Raw genomic sequence first — 23508 nt, 5'->3', positions numbered from 1 at the left:
ACAAAGACAGGAACAATCACCCACGAAATACAAAGTGAAACTCAGGCTACCTAAATACGGTTCCCAATCAGAGGCAACGAGAATCACCTGACAGCTGATTGAGAACCGCCTCAGGCAGCCAAGCCTATACAACACCCCTAATCAGCCGCGATCCCAAATACTACAAACCCCAATACGAATTACAACAACATAAACCCCTGTCACACCCTGGTCACACCCTGGCACACTCTTGTTATTCTCTCAACCGGCTTCACCTGGAATGCTTTTACAACATTCTTGAAGGAGTTCCCACATATGCTGAGCACTTGTTGGCTGCTTTTCCATCACTCAGGGGTCCAACTCATCCCAAATCATCTCAACTGGGTTGAGGTTGGGTGATTGTGGAGGCAAGGTCATCTGATGCAACACTCCATCAATCTCCTTCTTGGTCAAATAGCCCCTACACAGCCTGGAGGTGTGTTGGGTCAATGTCCTGTTGAAAAACAAATGATAGTCCCACTAAGAACAAATCATATGGAATTGCGTATAGCTGCAGTATGTTGTGGTAGCAATGCTGGTTAAGTGTGCCTTACGTTCTAAATAAATCACTGACAGTGTCACCAGCAAAGCACCCCCATACCATCACACTTCCTCCTCCATGCTTCACGATGGGAACCACACATGCAGAGATCCTCCATTCACCAACTCAGAGTCTCCCAAATTTGGGTTCATCAGACCAAAGGACCATTTTTCCACCAATCTAATGTCCATTGCTCGTGTTTCTTTGCCCAAGCAAGTCTCTTCTTATTGATGTACTTTACTAGTGGTTTATATTCATAAATTCAACAATGAAGGCCTGATTCACACAGTCTCTTCTGAATGGTTGATGTTGAGATGTGTCTCTTACTTGAACTCTGTGAAGCATTTATTTTGGGTGCAATCTGAGCTGCTGGTAACTCCAATGAACTTATCATCTGCAGCAGAGGTAACTCTGGGTCATCCTTTCCTGTGGCGATCCTCATGAGAGCCAGTTTCATCATAGCGCTTGATGGTTTTTGCGACTGCACTTTAAAAGTTCTTGAAATGTTATGTATTGACTGACCTTCATGTCTTAAAATAAAGATGGACTGTAATTTCTCTTTGCTTATTTGAGCCGTTCTTGCCATAACATGGACTTGGTCTTTTAACAAATAAGGCTATCCTCTGTATACCACCCCTACCTTGTCTGGTTGAGAGAAAGCCAAGAGTGTGCAAAGTTGTCATCAAGGCAAAGGGTGGCTACTTTGAAGAATGAGGCAAATAGGGCAAATGGTGGTCACATCGGATACATACTGTATCTGTATTCCCAGTCATGTGAAATCCAGGTGTAATGCATTTATTTCAATTGACTGATTTCCGCATATGAACTGTAACACACTAAAATCTTTGAAGTTGTTGCCTTTTGCGTTCATATTTTTGCTCAGTCTCTTATACAGGGAAAAGCTATTGCCGCTTCGGCGCCATCATTTTGACTATTGAAGTGAAAAAAAAACCCTGTTTCTGGTTGATGACAACAGCCACGCACATACGACAACAGGTTGTTAGAAAGGTATTGACACAGGCTATTATTAATAGGAATACAAGGCTGTTTGCGGATGCTATAGAAAGGCAATCGACAACCGCTAAGGTTTCGAAAGGGTTTTTAACAATGTTATTTCATTATTTTAAGACGTACGTTGTACCTTTGCACATTAAACCTTTATAAACACAGCAAGTCTTAACACAATGGCGCTAGAGCAACAATGCAGTTTTAAGAAAAATAAGGGTTAAGTAAAAAACAGAAGTAAAAAAAATTGTACAAATAAAATGGTACAAATAATTCAAGAGCAGCAGAAAAAAAACAATTGTGCGGCTATATACAGGGGGTACCGGAACAGAGTCAATGTTAAGAAGTCTTTTGGACCTAGACTTGGCGCTCCGATAACGCTTGCCATGTGGTAGCAGAGTGAACAGTCTATGATTAGGGAGTCTGGAGTCTTTGACCATTTTTAGTGCCTTCCTCTGACACTGCCTGGTTTACGGTCCTGGATGGCAGGAAGCTTGGCCCCACTGATGTACTGGGCCATACACACTACCCTCTGTTATGCCTTGCAGACGGAGGCCGAGCAGTTGCCATACCAGGCAGTGATGCAACCAGGATGCTCTCGATAGTGCAGCTGTATAACTTTTTGAGGATCTGAGGACTCATGCAAAATATTTTCAGTCTCCTGAGGGGGAATAGGTTTTGTTGTGCCCTCTTAACGACTGTCTTGGTGTGTTTGGACCATTATTGTTTGTTGTTTATGTGGACACCAAGGAACTTGAAGCTCTCAACCTGCTCCACTACAGCCCCGTCGATGAGAATGGGGGCATGCTCAGTCCTCCTTCTCCTTTGTGTTGATCACGTTGAGGGAGAGGTTGTTGTTCTTGCACCACACAGGCCTACCACTGTTGTGTCATCGGCAAATGATGGTGTTGGTGTTGGAGTCGTGCCTGGCCATGCGTTCATCAGTGAATAGGGAGTACAGGAGGGCTCTGAGCACACACCCCTGAGGGGCCCCTGTTTTGAGGATCAATGTGGCAGATGAGTTGTTACCTACCCTTACCACCTGGGGGCGGCCCATCAGGAAGTCTAGGTTTCAGTTCAAATCAAATCAAATTTATTTATATAGCCCTTCGTACATCAGCTGATATCTCAAAGTGCTGTACAGAAACCCAGCCTAAAACCCCAAACAGCAAGCAATGCAGGTGTAGAAGCACGGCAGATGGAGTTGCAGATGGAGGTGTTTATGCCCATGTTCCTTAACTTAGTGATGCGTTTTGAGGGCACTATGGTGTTGAACTGTAGTCAATGAACAGTATTCTCACATAGGTGTTTGTTTTGTCCAGGTGGGAAAGGTCAGTGTGGAGTGCAATTGAGATTGTGTCATCTGTGGATCTTTTGGGACGGTATGCAAATTGGAGTGGGTCTTGGGTTTCTGGGAGTAGATGTAGATGTGAGCCATGACCAGCTTTTCAATGTGAGTGTTACGGGGCAGTAGTCATTTAGGCAGGTTACCTTCACTTTCTTGGGCACAGGTGTGTCTTATAATGTATCTTTAAGTTACCAATAACCTCCATCACATCACGAGGATCAAATTAAAACATAGAAGGGAAATGTATCTTAATGTAATTCAAGGGATTTCCATACATTTTCTCAAATTTCTTTGACAGAGAGGAACCCACATTCATCAGAAAAATATTTTTATTCACATGAAATAACATCAGGATCACTCTAGGTCTTATTTCCAACAATGGTATGGCAACAAGCTTCCTGCTATCCAGGACCTCTATACCAGGCGATGTCAGAGGAAAGCCCTAAAAGTAGTCAAAGAGTCCAGCCACCCTAGTCATAGACTGTTTTCCCTGCTACCGCACCGCAAGCGGTACCAGAGCACCAAGACTGGGTCCAAGAGGCTTCTAAACAGATTCTAACCCCAAGCCATAAGACTCCTGAACATCTAATCAAATGGCTACCCAGACTATTTGCATTGCTCATTCTCCTCTTCTACGCTGCTGCTACTCTCTGTTATTATCTATGCATAGTCACTTTAATAACTCTACCTAAATGTACATATTACCTCAATTACCTCGACACCGGTGCCTCCACACATTGACTCTGTACCGGTACCCCCTGTATATAGCCCAGCTATTTTTTTTTTTACTGCTGCTCTTTAATTATTTGTTATATTCACCTCTTACTTTTTTTGGTATGGGCTTGTAAAGTAAGCATTTCACTGTTAGGGCTACACCTGTTGTATTCGGCGCATGTGACGATTATAATTTGATTTGGTTTTGATAGTCTCTAACAATGGGTGTCATTGTCCCAAAGGCGGGAAGGCAGGTGGTCTGCTTATCGGTATGCTTATCGTGGACAGATTTTGAACGGGGGATGTTATAGAGACACACCTGGTTCCCAATTTGATGATGCATGTCTTGCAGTGAGAGTCGATTGGATACAAACGGATTTACTTCAATCAGTTCAGTCAGTAGTCCTGATGATCTCTTCCAAATCTAGCTAGTTTATGCTTGTAGCTAGAAACTTCAGGGAGAATTTGAAACTTGTCTGCCCAAGTTGGGACTTGGGAGAGTGTTCAGAATATTATTTTTTTTTTTAAATTTTATAAAATCTAAACAGTAATGGCGTAGTTGCACATTTTCAGTGAAAATCACTACAATAAATGTGCTTTAGCTGTCACCCTGGCCTGATATTGGCTACACTATCTAGCTATTTCTCTCTACCAATATTGTATACACTATCTAGCTACTTCCCTCTCCTTAGCGAGAGTGAAGGACACTGTGCCCTGTGTTGTGTTGCCGCAAGCTGGTTTCAAGATGGTTTCTACCAATATTACAAGTTATTTGTCGTGTAGGCTGCTAGCCTACTCAAAACGAAGTCAAGTGGGAAAGAACAAGTTGAACACGTTAGCCCCTGCTAACGACATGTGACAGCCTACAGCTGCCCGGTGGGAAGCAATTGCTGACTAGTGGGAAGAAACTCACGTTGGTAACCACCTCGATACAATACTGTTGCATGGATCATTTGCATTTATTTTGCAATGGATTGTCGTTACGTTAGCTAATTGACATGTTACGGTGACATCCAGATGGTGTCCAATACTACAAGTTATTTCACCCTCGCCCACCGAAATAAACATAATTTTATGTCATGAATGCATTACGTAGTCAAATTAAATCCCTTTATTACATAAACAATTAAATATCTACGGTTGGAGTCACTCACAGAAGACAGCTGGGTTGTGTCAAAAACCCTGCTTCCTCCACCCTCCAGTGCGCTTTGGGAGAGAGGCCAGGAGTGGTGGAAACAAGGACAATAAGTCACATTTTCAGACTGGTGTTACACTTAGGTCAATGGCTAAAACTGGGTGTCCATTCATTCCTTCCGTTCAATTCAAACAGCTTTGACATACTGTAGATCATTACAATGGCCTTGTACAATAATACTAGACTAGTTTAATGGCCAAACCTCACCCTATCACTTCTTATCCTTTACCTTGAGTTTCAATGATATTCCTTTCTTTGCTTTGGGTCGTTTTTTATGTCACAACTTGTATCCCCTCGTCTCATATTTTCTTATGTAGTTTTATATATTATTTTTAAATGCTTAGCAGGCCAGTGCAGTTAAATTACTATCACTCTTCATTCTCATGCATGTATTCAGAGTATACAATAGTTTTGTTTCCAATCACTGGATGAATTGAGATAAGTGACTATTCCCAGACACAGACACACACACACACACACACACACACACATTGAAGTGCCAATTTGAAAGCAAAGTGGACTGTGGGGGTGGACCGTGGAGCTAACTTAACTAGCTAACCATGGGGCTCTGGACCTAGCCTCTCATCACCTTCCCTGGATATTTATCAGGGCTCTTCCATGCATGGACCATAATACCAAACAAGCTGCTGATAATCCACTAATCCATAAACCGACTCAGTGCCAGCTGAGTGTGAGAGAGTGGAGGTTGAAAGATGCCTCTCTCACTGATCCCCCCCCCCCTCTTGCTCCCCCTCTCTTTCACTCCTCATATACATTTGTACACCTGACTCTTTTAAATCCCTTCCTCTTTCTTCCCCTCTTTCTCACTCACTCCTTCACTCTCTCTCTTCCTCAGGGGCGACGGTTGTGTTTGTGAATGCCACTGATCTGGACGCCTCCCGGGAGTTTGGACAGGCCTCACTCATCTACTCCCTACAGGGCTCCTCCCAGTTCCGCCTCAACACACGCTCAGGTGAGTGTGTTTGCGTGTGTGCAAGGCGTAACTTTGTGTTGGATATTGTGGTGGTAAGGGTCAGGGTCAATGGGTTCCGGTTTCAACACCCCTCTCAGATGTTTTGGTAACAGCTGTGAAATGTTTATTTCTGGTGAATTTTGAGGGGAAAATGTATAAAAAAATGTCCTGATAAATTGGTCAGTATAACCCAATCACAACTGAAACCCCATATTTTTTCTATATTACTTAAAGCCGTGTTCTTAATGTTAACTGATCAGAAAGTCACCACCACACTCCATATTTAATTACATTTAAATAGATGGGTTGGCTGACAACGTCACAAAAACGTAGTGAGCGTTTCCATGGGGCAGTAGTCTGTGTGTTGTTGTGATTCTGGATGGCCAGATTGATAGCAAGAATGACAAGAAACTGCCATGTGGGGAATTGTACGTGGCTCGTTTCAGCTTGTTTCATCTTGTTATTGATACCATGTCTTGTTTTGAGGTGTTTTTTTATGTCAATGCTAATATGGCTAAGCTAGCTAACCAACAACTGTAACAATGTATTTGAGAGACAACAAGTGCTCATTGTGCAAAAATATTAATGTCTTCAATAAACCTTGGAGACGAAATATGGCTTACAGTGGTCAAACATCTAAGCCAACCCCGTCTGTTTTGCCCCATAGTTGCGTACATCTCAGTTTTGTTGATAAACAATCAACCAGTATATGCCAAAACCCATTATTCTCTTGGTGTACCCTTCACCACGCTTGGCTAGTAACTTGTATGGTCTTGAATATCTAATTTCTTATACCAAATTAACTTAAAAGGAGTCAAGGCAATCTGACTCCAGAAATGTCTTACTTGGTTACACAATTTAATTGCAGTATTAATTAATAAAATAATGAGTGAGAGTCCAAATATAACTCTTCAATATGGATCAAGCAATATACTTTAAAATAAACCAATCAGTATGGCATCATACAAAAATACGTAGCAAAAAAATTGTCATTCACCATCAACCTTATACAAAGATAGTGGAACAGAAAGGGTCAGATCTAGTCTCAATTCACTTAAATGCACCAAATACATTTTGGGCATATTGTTTTCCTATCTTTGGTATCCAGCTTCACCTGGTGGATATGACAGACGGCATCATAATTCAATCTGCTTTGCGCCATTGTTAAGCACAGCCATGTCTTCTACCTCCATGACAACCAAATTAAAACCAAATTCAGGCAACAACATTTGCTATCGCAAATGGGTTTACACTCAGCAAAGATGAGAAGTTGAACCGATAGTTCCAATCTGTGTACGATATAAATTGCTGTGCAAAGTGCTTTACCAGACAGCCTTATAACTACAATTCCAAATTGTCACATGATGATCTGTTCGTCCTCTCCCTGTGCCTCAACATGGTTGTGCTCTCCCTCTCTCTACTGACTGTCTCTAACCCCTGCCATGACAACCAAATTAAATCAGAAGGCAGGCAACAACTGTTTTGTTATAGCACTTGGGCTACAGTCAGCAAAGATGAGGAGTTGAACTGATAGTGCCTTATACCTCAAATTCTCACCTGATTACATGTTAGTCCTCTGCCTGCCTCAACATGGGTGGTGCTCTCTCTATCACTCTTTCTATTGCCTATCTTTGAATCCTGCCATATGACCAAATACCATTATCATATGACAAAGATGGCTGGCCATAATAATGATGGGGTTAGCTTTTTAACATTAATTAAATTCTGTTTTTATTAGCTGAGCTATTTATTTACTTTCTGGCAATAGGTATAGCTAGCTATCTGACTGCATAGTGCCAGTCTATTATGAATTGTAGAGTGTAGTGAGCTAGCTAGCTATGTAGCCATTCATTCATTTACTTAAAATCCTCTGCACTCCCCACAAAAATTGTATGTCCTGCACTTCCATCCTCATTTTATGAGGCATGCCTTACCTTGCTTCAAAGTAGCCTTGCCAAAATCAGGTCATAGAAATGTTAAGGGTATTTATTTTATAAACACTTCCTTACGCAATTGAAACCAGCATTTCTTTCATATTGTATTGGTTTTCAAATCAACATAATTTCATTGTCCAGCAGCTAAAGACGCAATCCTAGTCATATTAGCAACCCATGCTAATGTTTGCGTCTTTTAGATATCCCCTCTTTCTACATTTGTAACAGATGTTTTAATTTCTGTCACATAAAATTGCTCACATGTGCAGTGCGCTTTTTAGAACAGTGTGTTCCCGCTAATTGCATTATGGAATATTCGTGCATATCCTACTGCTGTGTGTGCATTTCTGCGCTTATAATATGAAGAAGTTAATCAACAATTTAAGCTAAAGGGTCTGATCTGTTGCATCAGCCTCATTGCTTTAAAAAAAAAAGAATGTAGTGGTTCTATGAATTTTGGATCCAGAGTCTGTTTTGAATCATCTCAAACAGGCGATTAATTTCGAGCCCTGTAGCTACATCTCCTCAGCGAACACTACAAAGAGAAAGAGAGAGAGAGCATAGTGTGTGCTGCAGAACTGTTACTTCAGACCAAAGCAATGCATTGGCTGGCTGCCTCTGGGAACCAGGCGCAACCAAAAGCGGCAGGGGATCCGATCGTAAAATGAGGAACTGAGTCACTGTGGTGCAAAGCAATTAAGAACGTGCCGTAAGCTCACTCCACAGCTAGCTTGAAATGTTGCAGATGGAGCCATCCAATCAGTACCTTTGGGTGGCTCAAACCGTTGGTCCGTTTGAGGAAGCAAAGCTGTTAGCAGAACACTTAACCCCGTTACACTAGAGAGCGAGTGTGCATGTTTGTATGTGACTAGTCATGCGCGTCTGTGTGTTTCTGTACATGCTGTGGTGTGTCTGATGTGTGTTTGACCTATGCATTACTTGTGCGTTTCAGGAGAGATAACCACTACAGCCTTACTGGACAGAGAGCTGAAGTCAGAGTACATCCTGATTGTCAGAGCTGTGGATGGAGGGGTGGGGCCACTGCAAAAGACTGGCATTGCCACGGTAACCACCTCCATTCTCACACATCTTCATGCTTCTTATTGCTCTCAGATCATTTAGATGCTTCTCTCTCTCTCTCTTTCTCTCTCTCCCTTTCTGTCTCTCCATTTCTCTCTCCCCCTCTTCTCTATCTCGAAGACTTTAACGTGTTAACAGTACAGGTTCCCCAAGGGGGAATAATTCACTAACCTTTTGAAAATCTTCATCAGATGACTGTTACGGTTTTCTTCCATCGAAAGAGAGTCGGACCAAAATGCAGCGTGGTTAATACGATACATGTTTAATGACGAGATAAACACGACAATACAAAAACAACAACCGGAACATGAAAACCTATACAGCCCATCTGGTGACAACTAACACAAAGACAGGAACAATCACCCACAAAACACTCAAAGAATATGGCTGCCTAAATATGGTTCCCAATCAGAGACAACGAGAATCACCTGCCTCTGATTGAGAACCGCCTCAGGCAACCATAGACTTTGCTAGAACACGCCACTAAGCCACAATCCCAAAACCTACGAAAAATCCCCATACATTAACACAACACAACACAGTACATTTATGTTTTTTTCAATAATATGCCATTTATATCCATAAATCTCTGTTTACATTGACGCCATGTTCAGAAAATGCTAAAAAATGTCCGGAGAAATTACAGATAACGCCAGATAACAGCAATACACATCATAAACTTTGACTAAATGTACATGTTCTACATACAGTTAGAAAGATACACTGCTTCTTAATGCAATCGCTTTGTCACATTTATTTTTAACGTTACAGAAATCGTTCCCTATTCAATAATCTGAGACGGCACTCAGACATAAGCAATATTTCTCCGCTATGTTGGAGTCAACAGAAACACAAAATTACAACGTAAATATTCCCTTACCTTTGATGGTCTTCGATCAGAATGTAGTGGAAGGAGTCATACTTACCCAAAACATCGTTTGGTTTCAAGTCGTGTGTCTTTGTATTAGCATATGCTTCAAGTTCCAGCTGAAATGCATCCAAAATTACTTCTGGTCCCGAACAGTTGCGCATTAAAACTTCAAAATTACATATTATATGTCGACTAAACTGGTCAAACTAAGTGTAGAATCAAGCTTTAGGATGTTCTAAACGTTCAAAACCATTCTCAAATCTATCGGACAAACGTGCTTCTTCTGAGGCATTCTGGAACAAAGGAAGGTCTGTCCTAAATGCGCGCTCTAGTCTCCAGGTATTTTCTCGCGACATCCACTCTTTCGCCTCCCAAAGGGTCAAAACTCGCGGGATTTGCACAATTAAACGCTGTACTGAATGAGGACATCTAGTGGAAGACATAGAAAGTGTCTCCAGATCCTTATCTGGTTGGGAAGGGTGGGGGCGATGACATCAAAGTTCCCCCAAGTTTCAGGCTCCCAAAAATAGTTTGGGAGATTGCCTGCCCTGTGAGTTCTGCTATACTTACAGACATAATTCAAATGGTTTTAGAAACTTTAGAGTGTTTTTTATCCAATAATAATTATTATATGCATATATTAGCACTTTTGGACATATTTCGTTTCAGTTTACTATGGGCACGCAATTCATCCAAAGGGGGCAGTATTCTGCTGAACCTTAACAGGTTTACCTGAACTCAGAACAGTCATTAACCCTTTCTACTCCTCCCTGCAGGTGAACATAACCATCCTGGACATAAATGACAATTCCCCCATGTGGCGAGACGAGCCCTACCACGCCAACGTGGTGGAGATGAGCCCCATCGACACTGACGTCATCTCTGTGAGTTCAGCTTGCCTTGATCTTTGACATTTGATGCCCTGACCTCCAGAAATGAACTATGGCTTGTACAGTAGATATGAAGAAATTAGCACATTTTTTTGTGGTGAGACAGACATGAGACAGACAGACCGCTGCCTTGTCCATAGCAATTCAATTGAAAGTAAGATTTTTCAACCACTTTACACTTTTTTGTGGATAGGATTTTTCCTGTTCTCTTTCATCTGTGGTTTGGCAGGTAGCCTAGTGGTTAGAGTGTTGGACTAGTAACCGCAAGGTTGCAAGATCGAATCTTGAGCTGACAAGGTAAAAATATGTTGTTCTTCCCCTGAACAAGGCAGTTAACCCAGTGTTCCTAGGCTGTCATTGAAAATAAGAATTTGTTCGTAACTGACTTGCCTAGTAAATTGGAACCTTAAACAAATTTACATTATTATACCTTTGATTGGATATGACTGCAGGGTATTTTGGAGGAAATAAATTGACTGTGCTGTACAATGTGTAGCCAGAGGAAACATACTAAATGGATAAGGGATAAAGAGACACTTCTACAGGTAGTGCAGAGTCTGCTGACAGACGAATAAATACTTGGTACAGCCTAACCTACTGTGCTCGAACAGAAAGACGACAACTCAACTGTGAGACATACAATACATGAGGTTTAGAATTTGGGGGCGAGTGACATTTCTACATGTAGTAACGTGTTTGGGTAACGGAAAGACTTGATTGCAGTGAGCATATGTTTACCTAACCAGCTATGTTCTGACAGTAAGTGGAAAAATACAACAAGTGTCCATCAGTGCAAATTAACTCCTGGACATACAGTACCAGTCAAAAATTTGGACACACCTACTCATTCAAGGGTCTTTCTTTATTTTAATATTTTCTACATTGTAGAATAATAGTGAAACCATCAAAACTATGTAACCAAAAATGTGTTAAACAAATCAAAATATATTTTAGATTTTAGATTTTTCAAAGTAGCCACCATTTGCCTTGATGACAGCTTTGCACACGCTTGGCATTCTCTCAACCAGCTTCACCTGGAATGCTCTTCCAACACTCTTGAATGAGTTCCCACATATGTTGGCTGCTTCTCCATAACTCTGTTGTCCAACTCATCTCAAACCATCTCAATTGGGTGATTGTGGAGGCCAGTTCATCTGATGCATCACTCTTCTTCTTGGTCAAATAGCCCTTACACAGCCTGGAAGTGTGTTGGGTCATTGTCCTGTTGAAGAGGAAGCAAACCAGCATGTCGCTGCAGAATCCTGTGGTAGCCATGTTGAATTCTAAATAAATCACTGGCAGTGTCACCAGCAAAGCACCCCCACACCATCACACCTCATCCTCCATGCTTCACGGTGGGAACCACACATGTGGAGATCATCCTACTCCTTGTCTCACAATGACACAGTGGTTGGAACCAAAAATCTCAAATGTGGACTCATCAGACCTAAGGACAGATTTCCACTGGTCTAATGTCCATTGATGGTGTTTCTTGGCCAAAGCAAGTGTTTTCTTCTTATTGGTGTCCTTTAGTAGTGGTTTCTTTGCAGAAAAAAGGCCGGATTCACGCAGTCTCCTCTGAAAAGTTGATGTTGAGATGTGTCTGTTACTTGAACTCCATGAAGCATTTATTTGGGCAGCAATCGGAGGTGCATTTAACTCTAATGAACTTATCCTCTGCAGCAGATGTAACTCTGGGTCCTCCTTTCCTGTGGGGTTCCTCATGGGAGACAGTTTCATCATAGCGCTTGTGTCACGCCCTGACCTTAGAGAGCCTTTTTTATGTCTCTTTTTGGTTTGGTCAGGGTGTGATTTGGGTGGGCATTCTATGTCCTTTATTTCTATGATTTGTGTTTCTATGTGTTGGCCGGGTATGGTCCTCAATCGGGGACAGCTGTCTATCGTTGTCTCTGATTGGGAATCATACTTAGGTAGCCCTTTTTCCCTCCTTACAGTGTGGGTAGTTATCTTTGTTAGTGGCACTTAGCCCTGTAAGGGAACTTCCCCCTGAAATTGACAAAAATGAATGGGAACATATTTGCACTGTAACAACAATATACAACAAATAACAATACAAACAACAAACAACAATATACACGGAGTATGCATGGTATCCAATGCCATATGGCAAATGCCAAGTGTAACACTGCAAAAGGAACATACTTTTGTCATATTTGATTATCATAATTTTTTTTTTGCTTGTCCATAAGGCATATGTTTTGTCCATTTGCAATATGATTTCATAGGAAATCAAAAGTCACTTTTTTGGGGGCCAAATGCCATAAGAAATGTCCAAATGCAATATGAAAGATTTGAAAGTGCCAAATCAGGATGTTATGTCCATTTGCCATGTACATCACAAATATGACAAGCTCAAAAATACTGCAGAAATGCAAAATTGACTGGCCTGATGAACTCGGGATGGCCGGGCAGTGATAGTGGTTCCTCTCCATCCCTCGTTGTGTTGATTTCATCATGTCCATTTGGTGATGTTTTTTCACTGTTGAATCATATTGCAAATGCATGTGCATTCGTATTAACTGACCTTCATGTCTTGAAGTAATGATGGACTGTTGTTTCTCTTTGATTATTTGAGCTGTTCTTGCCATAATTTATACAACGGGTGGGTCTAATCCTGAATGCTGATTGGTTAAAACTGCATTCCAGCCGGTGTCTATTCCATAAGTTATGTTCATTTACTCTGTTCCATCTCACTGCGCAATCCACTGTCTCATCAAGCCTGCCAGGAAATGTAAACTTCATCTCCACTATAAAAAGCATCGAGACATTATCTCAACATCAAACAGCTAAAGCAAGGAAAATATATCACAAACAGCCACCCTCCCATCACCGATAAGGACATGGCCCAGCTCCAAAACTCCCAGGCTTTGAATCCCGATACACCAACCAAGGGTTCTGGTCCAGAAAGTGTGGTTCGGCCTCCAGTTACATCTGGGTCGAAGAGGAAAAGAGGGGAACAGACAACTAAAGCCCAACTCATTCCTTGTAAAAACAGATGAGAACGGTCTATGGTATATTGTTTGTTGTGTTATTTCTAAGTTGCACATGTAATTAGGCTACTGGAAAACAATATTATAACAATGCATTCTCGCTCTCAGATACGCCACTCTCGCATATAACAAGGCCACAAGGAATCATCTGGACCCAAGGGAGAGGGACATGGAGTCCAAGAGGGGATGTATGTTCGAGGAGCCAGGGAACCCACTATGCCCGATGGCATCACTGGAGAAATATCTATTGAAATGGAGAATGCCCTTACATTTTATCTCCACCCACTTCTACCCAAGATCTGCACTGCAGCGGGAACAACTACATACACAAATCACAGCATCAGGACCACGACAGTCCAGAAACTGGCCAATTCTGGTTTGTAAGCAAGGGAGAATATGTCAGTGAGTGGGCATCGTTGCGAAAGTTCGCTCCATAACTTCTGGCATCCGTCACTGACAGACAGAAAACGCTGGAGCAACATCCTGGCAGAAGACAAAGCGAACACTGCAGCACCATCAACACCCAAAAGGCTGAAGCAAGGCAGCAGAAGTAGTAGCACAGACTCCAACAGATATTTCAACCAATGCACAATCCAGGGGAATGTACAGATAAATGTGACATACAATAAGTATCTATAGCTATGTCAGCTGTGATGGATAACAAAGAGAGTGTATGGATTGATTTATCAATATCAGCTCAAATGAATGTCATGGATTGTCTTGACAAGAGAGCACATTTTCTCTGCCAGGCAAAGTCACGCATCATAAGCTCATTGTTATGGATATATTGAAATAAATCTAACTAGAAAACAGCTTAAACAAGTGCAAATGCAGCTATTTTGCTGATATTCTGGCTGCACTTTTTGACGTGAATGTAAATCAGCTGTAGTTGACTAGCTAGCAAGGAAGGGATAAGAACGTTGCCAGTCAGTATGGCAATGGAACATTTAGACTGAACGCCCGGGCCGCGTTTATAGATGCAGGACAAAAAGACTGAATGACTGGGTCGCGTCCAAAGATACAGAACAAAAAGAACAAAAGATTGGGTCGTGTCTCCAGCAACCCTAGATTTGTGTCGGGACTATATCTTGTGGAAGGATGAAATAGTATGAATACATTTATCAAAATATTTTTTTTAAATTAAAATATGTTGATCATTATTTTATTATGTTGGTAACCCATTGTATAAAAGTGATAATGATCGTTGGATATATTGGCACATTATTATCCCTCCCTTATTGTCCTGCTGGTGTCTTTGGCAATGTGTTGTCACTGCTGAACACCTGATTGTGCATTATTATCAAGGTGCCGGTCAGTGTAATTAAGGGAGTCCGATTGGTAATTAAAATGTAGCCTGCAGTCAAATGCATTGCAAATTACCCTGCTGCTGGGCTGGTAGGGAAGAGAGAAAAGTAATCACAGTGGAACGAGAGATGAAGAGAAAAAGAGACTGGTGGTTGGCAATGAAATGTTTATCTTTCTGCTTTTCCCTCTCTCTTCACCTCCTCCATTATGGTGAAACTGGAGAAAATGGAGAGATGGAGAGGAAGAGAAAGAGAACAAGTGGTAGTACAGTGGTTCTCTCTGTAAAAGTTGTGTCATACTGCAGCACACCTTGCGGGCTGCAGCAGAATTCTATAAGATGTTATTTAATTGTCAGCCATTGTTGCTATTAATGCTACTTAGTGCTAGTTTGACCACCAGAGGCCATCTTTGAGAAACATTTGACTTTTTGTAGTGTTGGCTGTACTAGAGCAGTGGTTTCCAAAAAAGTCCTATACCCCTTCAAACATTCAAACTCCAGCTACATACCCCCTCTAGCGCCAGGGTCAGCGCACTCTCAAATGTTGTTTTTTGCCATCATCGTAAGTCTACCACACGCACACATGTATTAAACATGAGAATGAGTGAGGTTTTGTCACAACCCGGCTCGTGGGAAGTGACAAAGCGCTCTTACAGGACCAGGGGACAAATAACAACATAATAATAATCTATAATTTTGCTCTTTATTTAGCCATCTTACATATAACACCTTATGTGTTAATTAAAAAATATTGAATAACTCACCACAGGTTAATGAGAAGGGAGTGCTTGAAAGGATGCACATAAATCTGCAATGTTGGATTGTATTGGAGAGAGTCTCCGTCTTAAATAATTTTGCACATATAGTCTGTGTCTGTATTTAGTTTTCATGCTAGTGGGGGCCGAGAATCCACTCTCACATACACTACCGTTCAAAAGGTTGGGGCAACTTAGAAATGTCCTTGATTTAGAAAGAAAAGCACATTCTTTTGTCCATTAAATTAACATCAGATTGATCAGAAATACAGTGTTGTAGTGAGGTGCGTACTGGCGGCAGAGAAGTCAGGTGCAGGAGAGCGAAAACGGATTGACAACGGTGTCGTTTTAATATCCATAAACCACCGTCAACAGAACAATACAATAAATGGGTCAAACAAAACCTGGTAAATACCAGCATACCGTGCATAAGCAATACAAGAAACAATTACTGACAAGGACATGAGGGGGAACAGAGGGTTAAATACACAACATGTAATTGATGGAATTGGAACCAGGTGTGATGGAAGACAAGACAAAATCAATGGAAAATGAAAAGTGGGTCAGCAGTGGCTAGAAGGTCGGTGACTTCGACCGCCGGACGCCATCCGAAAAATGAGAGGGACCAACTTCGTCAGAAGTCGTGACAAGTGTAGACATTGTTAAGGTTGTAAATGACTATTGTAGCTGAAACGGCAGATTTTTAATAGAATATCTACAGTACATACAGAGGCCCATTATCAGCAACCATCACTCCTGTGTTCCAATGGCACGTTGTGTTAGCTAATCCAAGTTTATAATTTTAAAAGGCTAATTTATCATTAGAAAACCCTTTTGCAATTATGTTAGCATAGCTGAAAACGGTTGTGCTGATTAAAGAAGCAATACAACTGGCCTTCTTTAGACTAGTTGAGTATCTGGAGCATCTGCATTTGTGGGTTCGATTACAGGCTCAAAATGTCCAGAAACAAAAACCTTTCTTCTGAAACCCATCAGTCTATTCTTGTTCTTAGAAATAGTCCATGCGAGAAATCACCAAGAAACTTAAGATCTCCTACAACGCTGTGGACTACTCCTTTCACAGAACAGGGCAAACTGGCCCTAACCGGAATAGAAAGAGGAATGGGAGGTCCGGTGCACAACTGAGCAAGAGGACAAGTGCATTAGAGTGTCTAGTTTGAGAAACAGACACCTCACAAGTCCTCAACTGGCAGCTTCATTAAATAGTACCCACAAAACATCAGTCTCAACGTCAACAGTGAATAGGCGACTCTGGGATGCTGGCCTTCTAGGCAGAATTCCTCTAATCCAGTGTCTGTGTTTTTTGCCCATCTTAATATTTTATTTTTATTGGCCAGTCTGAGATACATCTTTTTCTTTGCAACTCTACTTAGAAGGCCAGCAACACGGAGTTGCCGCTTCACTGTTGACGCTGTGACTGATGTTTTGCGTGAGCAACTGCTTGCACATGCGTTGCCACTCCACTCTGTCTCCCTGTCATGGCTTTTGCACCATCAGTACAGATTCCAGAACATCTTGACCACCAAAATCCATTTGATGTCGCAAAGCTGTCCAGTACTTAAAAAATATCCTCTCATGTTGTCCTGGTTTCCAGAAGAGGATGTCTTCCTTATTTGACCCCCCCATAAATGTAACAGACATATACCAGAAGCCGTGTCAGGCCCACCACGTCTGTTGACTCATCCAGCTATTAACGCATATAATTCACTGGCCTGTGTGTGGAGTAGTAAATGTTTCAAAGTTTCTCAGCCATGTTTTGAAACAATTACTGCTTCTCATACAAATCAGTGAATTATATGTGTTACAGCTATGTCACTGATGCTATGTGAAACAGTGTTGTCTGTATAGTTTTGGGGGCCTTCTCCCCCAGCATTGTCCCAGCCATATCCATGGCAGCAGGAAGAATTAAGTCCTCCACGATAGTATGGGGCTTGCCTCTCCTAGCCACTCTAATTGTAGGCTAACCAATACCCAAATGGAGACTCAGTGAAAATAAGATAAAAGACCAGTCCCCATGCTTATCTCAAATCAGCGCAAAACTGTATAGTTGACCACACATGGGTGGGCTATTGCTTCAAATCCTATTATAACAATTGGATGATGGCGGGCCAGAACATAATAAGTGTATAATATTAGCACAATTAATTGGCCTACACTACAAATGTAACATGTTTAACACATATGATTAGTTCATAATACATTCTAAGCATAGAACTTTCAGTGGCCTTCTCGCCCCATATAGGGGCCCGATGCAGAAACATTGAATCGTTAACTGCAAGCTGAACACACAGCTTTTTTATGGACATATTCTGTTACTTGAACGGGTTCATTCTGCAGTTACAAGGAACATGGAAACAGTCGCGGACAAGGTGGAGGAATTTGAGGCCTTTACTAGGAAGCTTGAGTTGTTCTATTTGGACTGTCACGCCCTGGTCTTAGTTATCTTTGTTTTCTTTATTATTTTGGTTAGGTCAGGGTGTGACATGGGGGATTTATGTGTTTTTCCTGGTCTAGGGGTTTTGTATGTTTATGGGGCTGGCTCCTTTCTAGATAGTTTTGTATGTCTATGGTTGCCTAGATTGGTTCTCAATTAGAGGCAGCTGTCTGTCATTGTCTCTGATTGGGAACCATATTTAGGCAGCCATGTTCTTTGGTATTTTGTGGGTGATTGCCTTCTGTCTTTGAGTCATTGCACCAGATAGGACTGTTTCGGTTTTCACATTTGTTGTTTTGCATTTTGTAGTGTTCTTGGTTATCGTCTATATTAAACATGTTGAACACTAACCACGCTGCATTTTGGTCCTCCTCTCCTTCAACGGAAGAAAACCTGTACAGAACCACCCACCAAAACTGGACCAAGCAGCATGGTGACAGGCAGCGGCAGGAGGAGCAGCGCAATCAGGACTATTGGACTTGGGAGGAGATCCTAGACGGGAAAGGACCCTGGGCACAGCCAGGAGTATATCGCCGCCCCAAAGAAGAGCTGAAGGCAGCGAAGGCGGAGAGGCGCTGGTATATGAGGAGGCAGCATGGCGGAGCGGATGGAAGCCCGAGAGTCAGACCCAAAAATGTATTGGGGGGTGGCACACAGGAAGTGTGACGAAGCCAGGTAGGAGACCTGCGCCACCGTGTTATGCTGTTGAGCGCACGGTGTCTCCAGTGCGGGTGCATAGCCAGGTGCGGTACATACCAGCACCTCGTATCGGCCGGGCTAGAGTGGGCATCGAGCCAGATAAGGTTGGGCAGGCTCGGTCCTCAAGAGCTCCAGTGCACCTGCACGGTCCGTTCTATCCAGTGACACCTACACGCACCAGCCCTCCGGTGGCAGCCCCCCGCACCAGGCTTCCTGTGCATGTCCAGAGCCCAGTACTCCCTGTTCTTCTTCCCCTCGGCCCAGTACCACCAGTGCCGGCAGTCTCCCGCCTGTCCAGAGCTGCCAGAGTCTCCCGCCTGTCCAAAGCTGCCAGAGTCTCCCGCCTGTCCAGAGCTGCCAGAGTCTCCCGCCTGTCCAGAGCTTCCAGAATCCGCCAGAGCCGCCATTCAGCCAGGATCCGCCAGAGCAGCCATTCAGCCTACAATGTGGCCCAGAAGTTAATTGACAGCATGTCAGGGCAGATTGCACAGGTCTTGAAAAAGAAGGATCAACACTGCAAATATTCACTCTTTGCATCAACTTCATGTAATTGTCAAAAGCCTTAGACACTTATGAAATGCTTGTAATTATACTTCAGTATTCCATAGTAACATCTAACAAAAATATCTAAAGACACTGAAGCAGCAGACTTTGTGAACTTTTGGCCACGACTGTACGTACATAGGGAGGAAGTGAAGAGAAGGAGAAAGACAAACAAAATTCTAATTTCCAACACCACCACCCGTTCTTTCCTCGCCTCTTTATCGCTCCATTCCTCTCTTGTTCCACGATGATGGATAAAGTGCTCATATTAAAGACAGATACACATGGAGAGGGAGAACATCCAAGAAAGACTACTACAGTGGTTGCTCAACTAAAAGTTTTGAGATTTATGCTGCGGGACATATTATTCATTCATCATTATTCATAGTACAGTGCTCTGTGTCACTGATTCACTGCTCCAGACCAGTGCAAGGGAGAGTTAGAACACTGATTATGCTTACTGGAAAATACAATAGAGGCAAGTGGAAGAAAAACACAACATTCAGAGGTCAAGACAGAGCTTGATAAATCAATGAGATTTTTATTTTCACTGAATCCCCATTTGTGTTTTGGTTAGACTACAATTACGGTGTGGAAATGATAGGATTGTTTTGCTCTTACTATATCTGGTACTGTAGCCTACTCCCGGCCGGTCACGTTGAACAGAGCCAATATGGGCTATTAGCAGGACAATAGATACTTTGTGCAAGGAAATTTGGGGCGGCAGGGTAGCCTAGTGGTTTGAGCGTTTGACTAGTAACCCGAAGGTTGCAAGTTCAAATCCCCAAGCTGTCGTTCTGCCCCTGAACAGGCAGTTAACCCACTCCTAGGCCGAAAATAAGAATTTGTTCTTAACTGACTTGCCTAGTTAAATAAAGGTAAAAAAAATGTTTTTAAGTTGATCTGCATTAAAAACATTGTAGATGGGGCCTCCCAAGTGGATGCAGTGGTCTAAGACAGTGCATCGGAGTGCAAACTGCATTACTACAGATGCTGGTTCAATACCCGTGCCGACTGCGACCCATGAGGCGACGGTAGGCTATTGGTTTCTCTCCCTCTAAAAACAGAAATAAATTAACAAACTGACTTTATTTGCAAATTGGTAAGAATGTCTCACCCCATGTTCAAGATTGGGCTTTTTCTCACTCACTTTTGGTTATTTGAAAACATAATAATCTCCAAAATATTGTTATTTTTTTAAACAAGCCATAGAAAGTTGGTTGCAATTTCAGTTTTAGTCCATCAGAAAAGACAGAACAAATAATACAACAAATATTGTGGTTAAACTCAAATATACTATATATTGATATTTAATATATTGATCAAAAAATACCGTATCAATTGGAACCTTTAACAAGTGGAAAGGGGGTTAAAGTATTATTACTGTATTATTAACCCTGTTTTTCACAAGCGTAGCAGGCTATGAGTTCTGCAAAGTTTCTGGGATGGGCTATCAGCAGGACATTATATATTGGTCATATTGGTCATGGCTCCCGAGTGGTGCAGTGGTCTAAGGCACTGCATCGCAGTGCAAGATGCATCACTATAGTCCCTGGATCGGATCTAGGCTGTATCACATCCGATGGTGATTGAAAGTCCCATAGGGTGGTGCACAATTGGCCCAGCTTCATCTGGGGGTAGGCTGTCATTGTCAACAATAATTTGTTCTTAACTGACTTGCCATGTTAAATAAAGGTTAAAATCATATTTGGGGATGCAATTTTGTAATGTGTTTTGTTTGGTAAATTCTTTTGTAAATATTAACTCACATTTGTAGTGCCACTAAATAGACAATCAAAAAAATACACTTCTTTTTTTGTTTCTACTTCATCAGAACAAGATGTAACTGGACTGTAGCATATTACTTACTAAACCTGTTGTTATAAAGGTTTTGTAAGTTATTCTAAGAGAAATGAAAATTACCTGGATGCCATGTACAGTATCATAGTCTCTAAAAGGAAAATTATTACCACAGTCTCTTGCGCATGTCATTTTCCTTTCATAATGCATCCTTATTTACAAAGCGATTATTATTATTGGATATTCTCACAGCGCACATTTGCATATCCCAAACTCTAAAAGTAATTGGAAAGGTAGATACAAATGATTTGTGACATTGTGGTTACAGTAAAGAATGTAAGATGCTGTGTTTTTATTTACAGTAGTGATGGACAGCTGGAGGCAATTTGAAAACAGGTTTTCACAAGTGTCCTGCAGCACTGTAGCAGCTGTAGCCCATCATGCGAACAATGTTTCCTATTGTAAGGACTTTAGACTCTTCATAGCCCAGCTACTGTATGTGTGAAAATCCCCCAATTTGCATGCTTAAGTGTTACATTTCTAACTCAAGACCTCATGCAACAAATAATATAACAAATAAAATAATACAACAAATATTGTGGTTAAACTTAAATATACTAATTGGTTTAAAAAACTTTATCAAAAACTTTATCAATCACGTACAAGCGCAATGATATCCTTGGGCATGCTGTAGTCTTCAAATAAGGTGGATATATTGTCCCTCAGCTGCTTGATGAAATCTTCCATCACCTCTGTGACAATGCTGCGGCCTGGTCCCTCTGCCTGTTGTTTCTTCAGTGTGCTGAAGTGCAGTAGCCATCCAGATGACAAGTCCATGTAACGGTTTTCTTCCGTTGAAGGAGAGGAGGACCAAAATGCAGCGAGGTTAGTGTTCAATATGTTTAATATAGACGATAACCGAGAACACTACAAAATAGAAAACAACAAATGTGAAAACGAAACAGTCCTATCTGGTGCAATGACACAAAGACAGAAGACAATCACCCACAAAATACCCAAAGAACATGGCTGCCTAAATATGGTTCCCAATCGGAGACAACGACAGACAGCTGCCTCTAATTGAGAACCGATCTAGGCAGCCATAGACATGCAAAACTACCTTGGAAGGTGCCAGCCCCATAAACATACAAAACAAAAGAAAATAAATCCCCCATGTCACACCCTGACCTAACCAAAATAATAAAGAAAACAAAGATAACTAAGACCAGGGCGTGACAGTACCCCCCCCCCCCCCCAAAGGTGCGGACTCCCGGCCGCACACCTAAATCTGGGTCTGGGTGGGCGTCTGTCCACGGTGGCGGCTCTGGCGCGGGATGTGGACCCCACTCCACCATAGTCTTTGTCCGCTTTAGTCTCTTCCTAGGAACGGCGACCCTCGCCGCCGACCTAGGAATGGCAACCCTACTAAAGGGCCCCACTCCACTAAACAAACTCCTCCGGACTGAGGGGCAGCTCCGGACTGAGGGGTAGCTCAGGACTGAGGGGCAGCTCAGGACTGAGGGGTAGCCCAGGATTGAGGTGTAGCCCAGGACTGAGGGGTAGCCCAGGACTGAGGGGTAGCTCAGGACTGAGAGATAGCTCAGGCTGGTTGACGGCACTGGCAGCTCCTTGCTGACATAAATATTTTTTGTCAGATGTTACTATGGATTACTGAATTATAATTACAAGCATTTCATACGTGTCAAAGGCCTTTATTGACAATTACATGAAGTTGTTGCAAAGAGTGAATATTTGCAGTGTTGATCCTTCTTTTTCAAGACCTGTGCAATCTGCCCTGGCATGCTGTCAATTAACTTCTGGGCCACATCCTGACTGATGGCAGGCCATTCTTGCATAATCAATGCTTGGAGTTGTCTGAATTTGTGGGGTCTTGAGGATTGACCACAAGTTCCCATTGGGATTAAGGTCTGGGGAGCTTCCTGGCCATGGACCCAAAATATAGATGTTTTGTTCCCCGGGCCACTTAGTTATCACTTTTTCCTTATGGCAAGGTGCTCCATCATGCTGGAAAAGGCATTGTTCATTACCAAACTGTTCCTGGATGGTTGGGAGAAGTTGCTCTCGTAGGATGTGTTGGTACCATTCTTTATTCATGGCTGTATTCTTAGGCAAATTGTGAGTGAGCCCACTCCTTTGGCTGAGAAGCAACCCCACACATGAATGGTCTCAGGATGCTTTACTGTTGGCATGACACAGGACTGATGGTAGCACTCACCTTGTCTTCTCCGGACAAGCTTTTTTCCGGATGCCCTAAACAATCGGAAAGGGGATTCACCAGAGAAAATGACTGTACCCCAGTCCTCAGCAGTCCAATCCCTGTACCCTTTGCAGAATATCAGTCTGTCCCTGATG

General features: G+C 42.3%; 1 protein-coding gene across 1 annotated transcript in view; it reads left to right on the top strand.

Annotated features, from left to right (window-relative positions):
- The window catches only part of LOC109865854 (cadherin-23), a 555430-nt gene that overhangs the window by 370214 nt on the left and 161708 nt on the right, over positions 1 to 23508 (top strand). Inside the window, exons 20-22 of the mRNA XM_031799369.1 lie at positions 5678 to 5794; positions 8681 to 8793; positions 10456 to 10563. Of these exons, the coding sequence (XP_031655229.1) occupies positions 5678 to 5794; positions 8681 to 8793; positions 10456 to 10563 (338 nt within the window). The remainder of the gene's footprint in view (positions 1 to 5677; positions 5795 to 8680; positions 8794 to 10455; positions 10564 to 23508) is intronic.

Source organism: Oncorhynchus kisutch, linkage group LG20 (assembly GCF_002021735.2).
Source record: "Oncorhynchus kisutch isolate 150728-3 linkage group LG20, Okis_V2, whole genome shotgun sequence".
NCBI classification, from domain to species: Eukaryota; Metazoa; Chordata; class Actinopteri; order Salmoniformes; family Salmonidae; genus Oncorhynchus; species Oncorhynchus kisutch.
The sequence above is the reverse complement of the archived record's forward strand: the minus strand, read 5'-3'. Positions and strand labels throughout refer to the sequence as shown.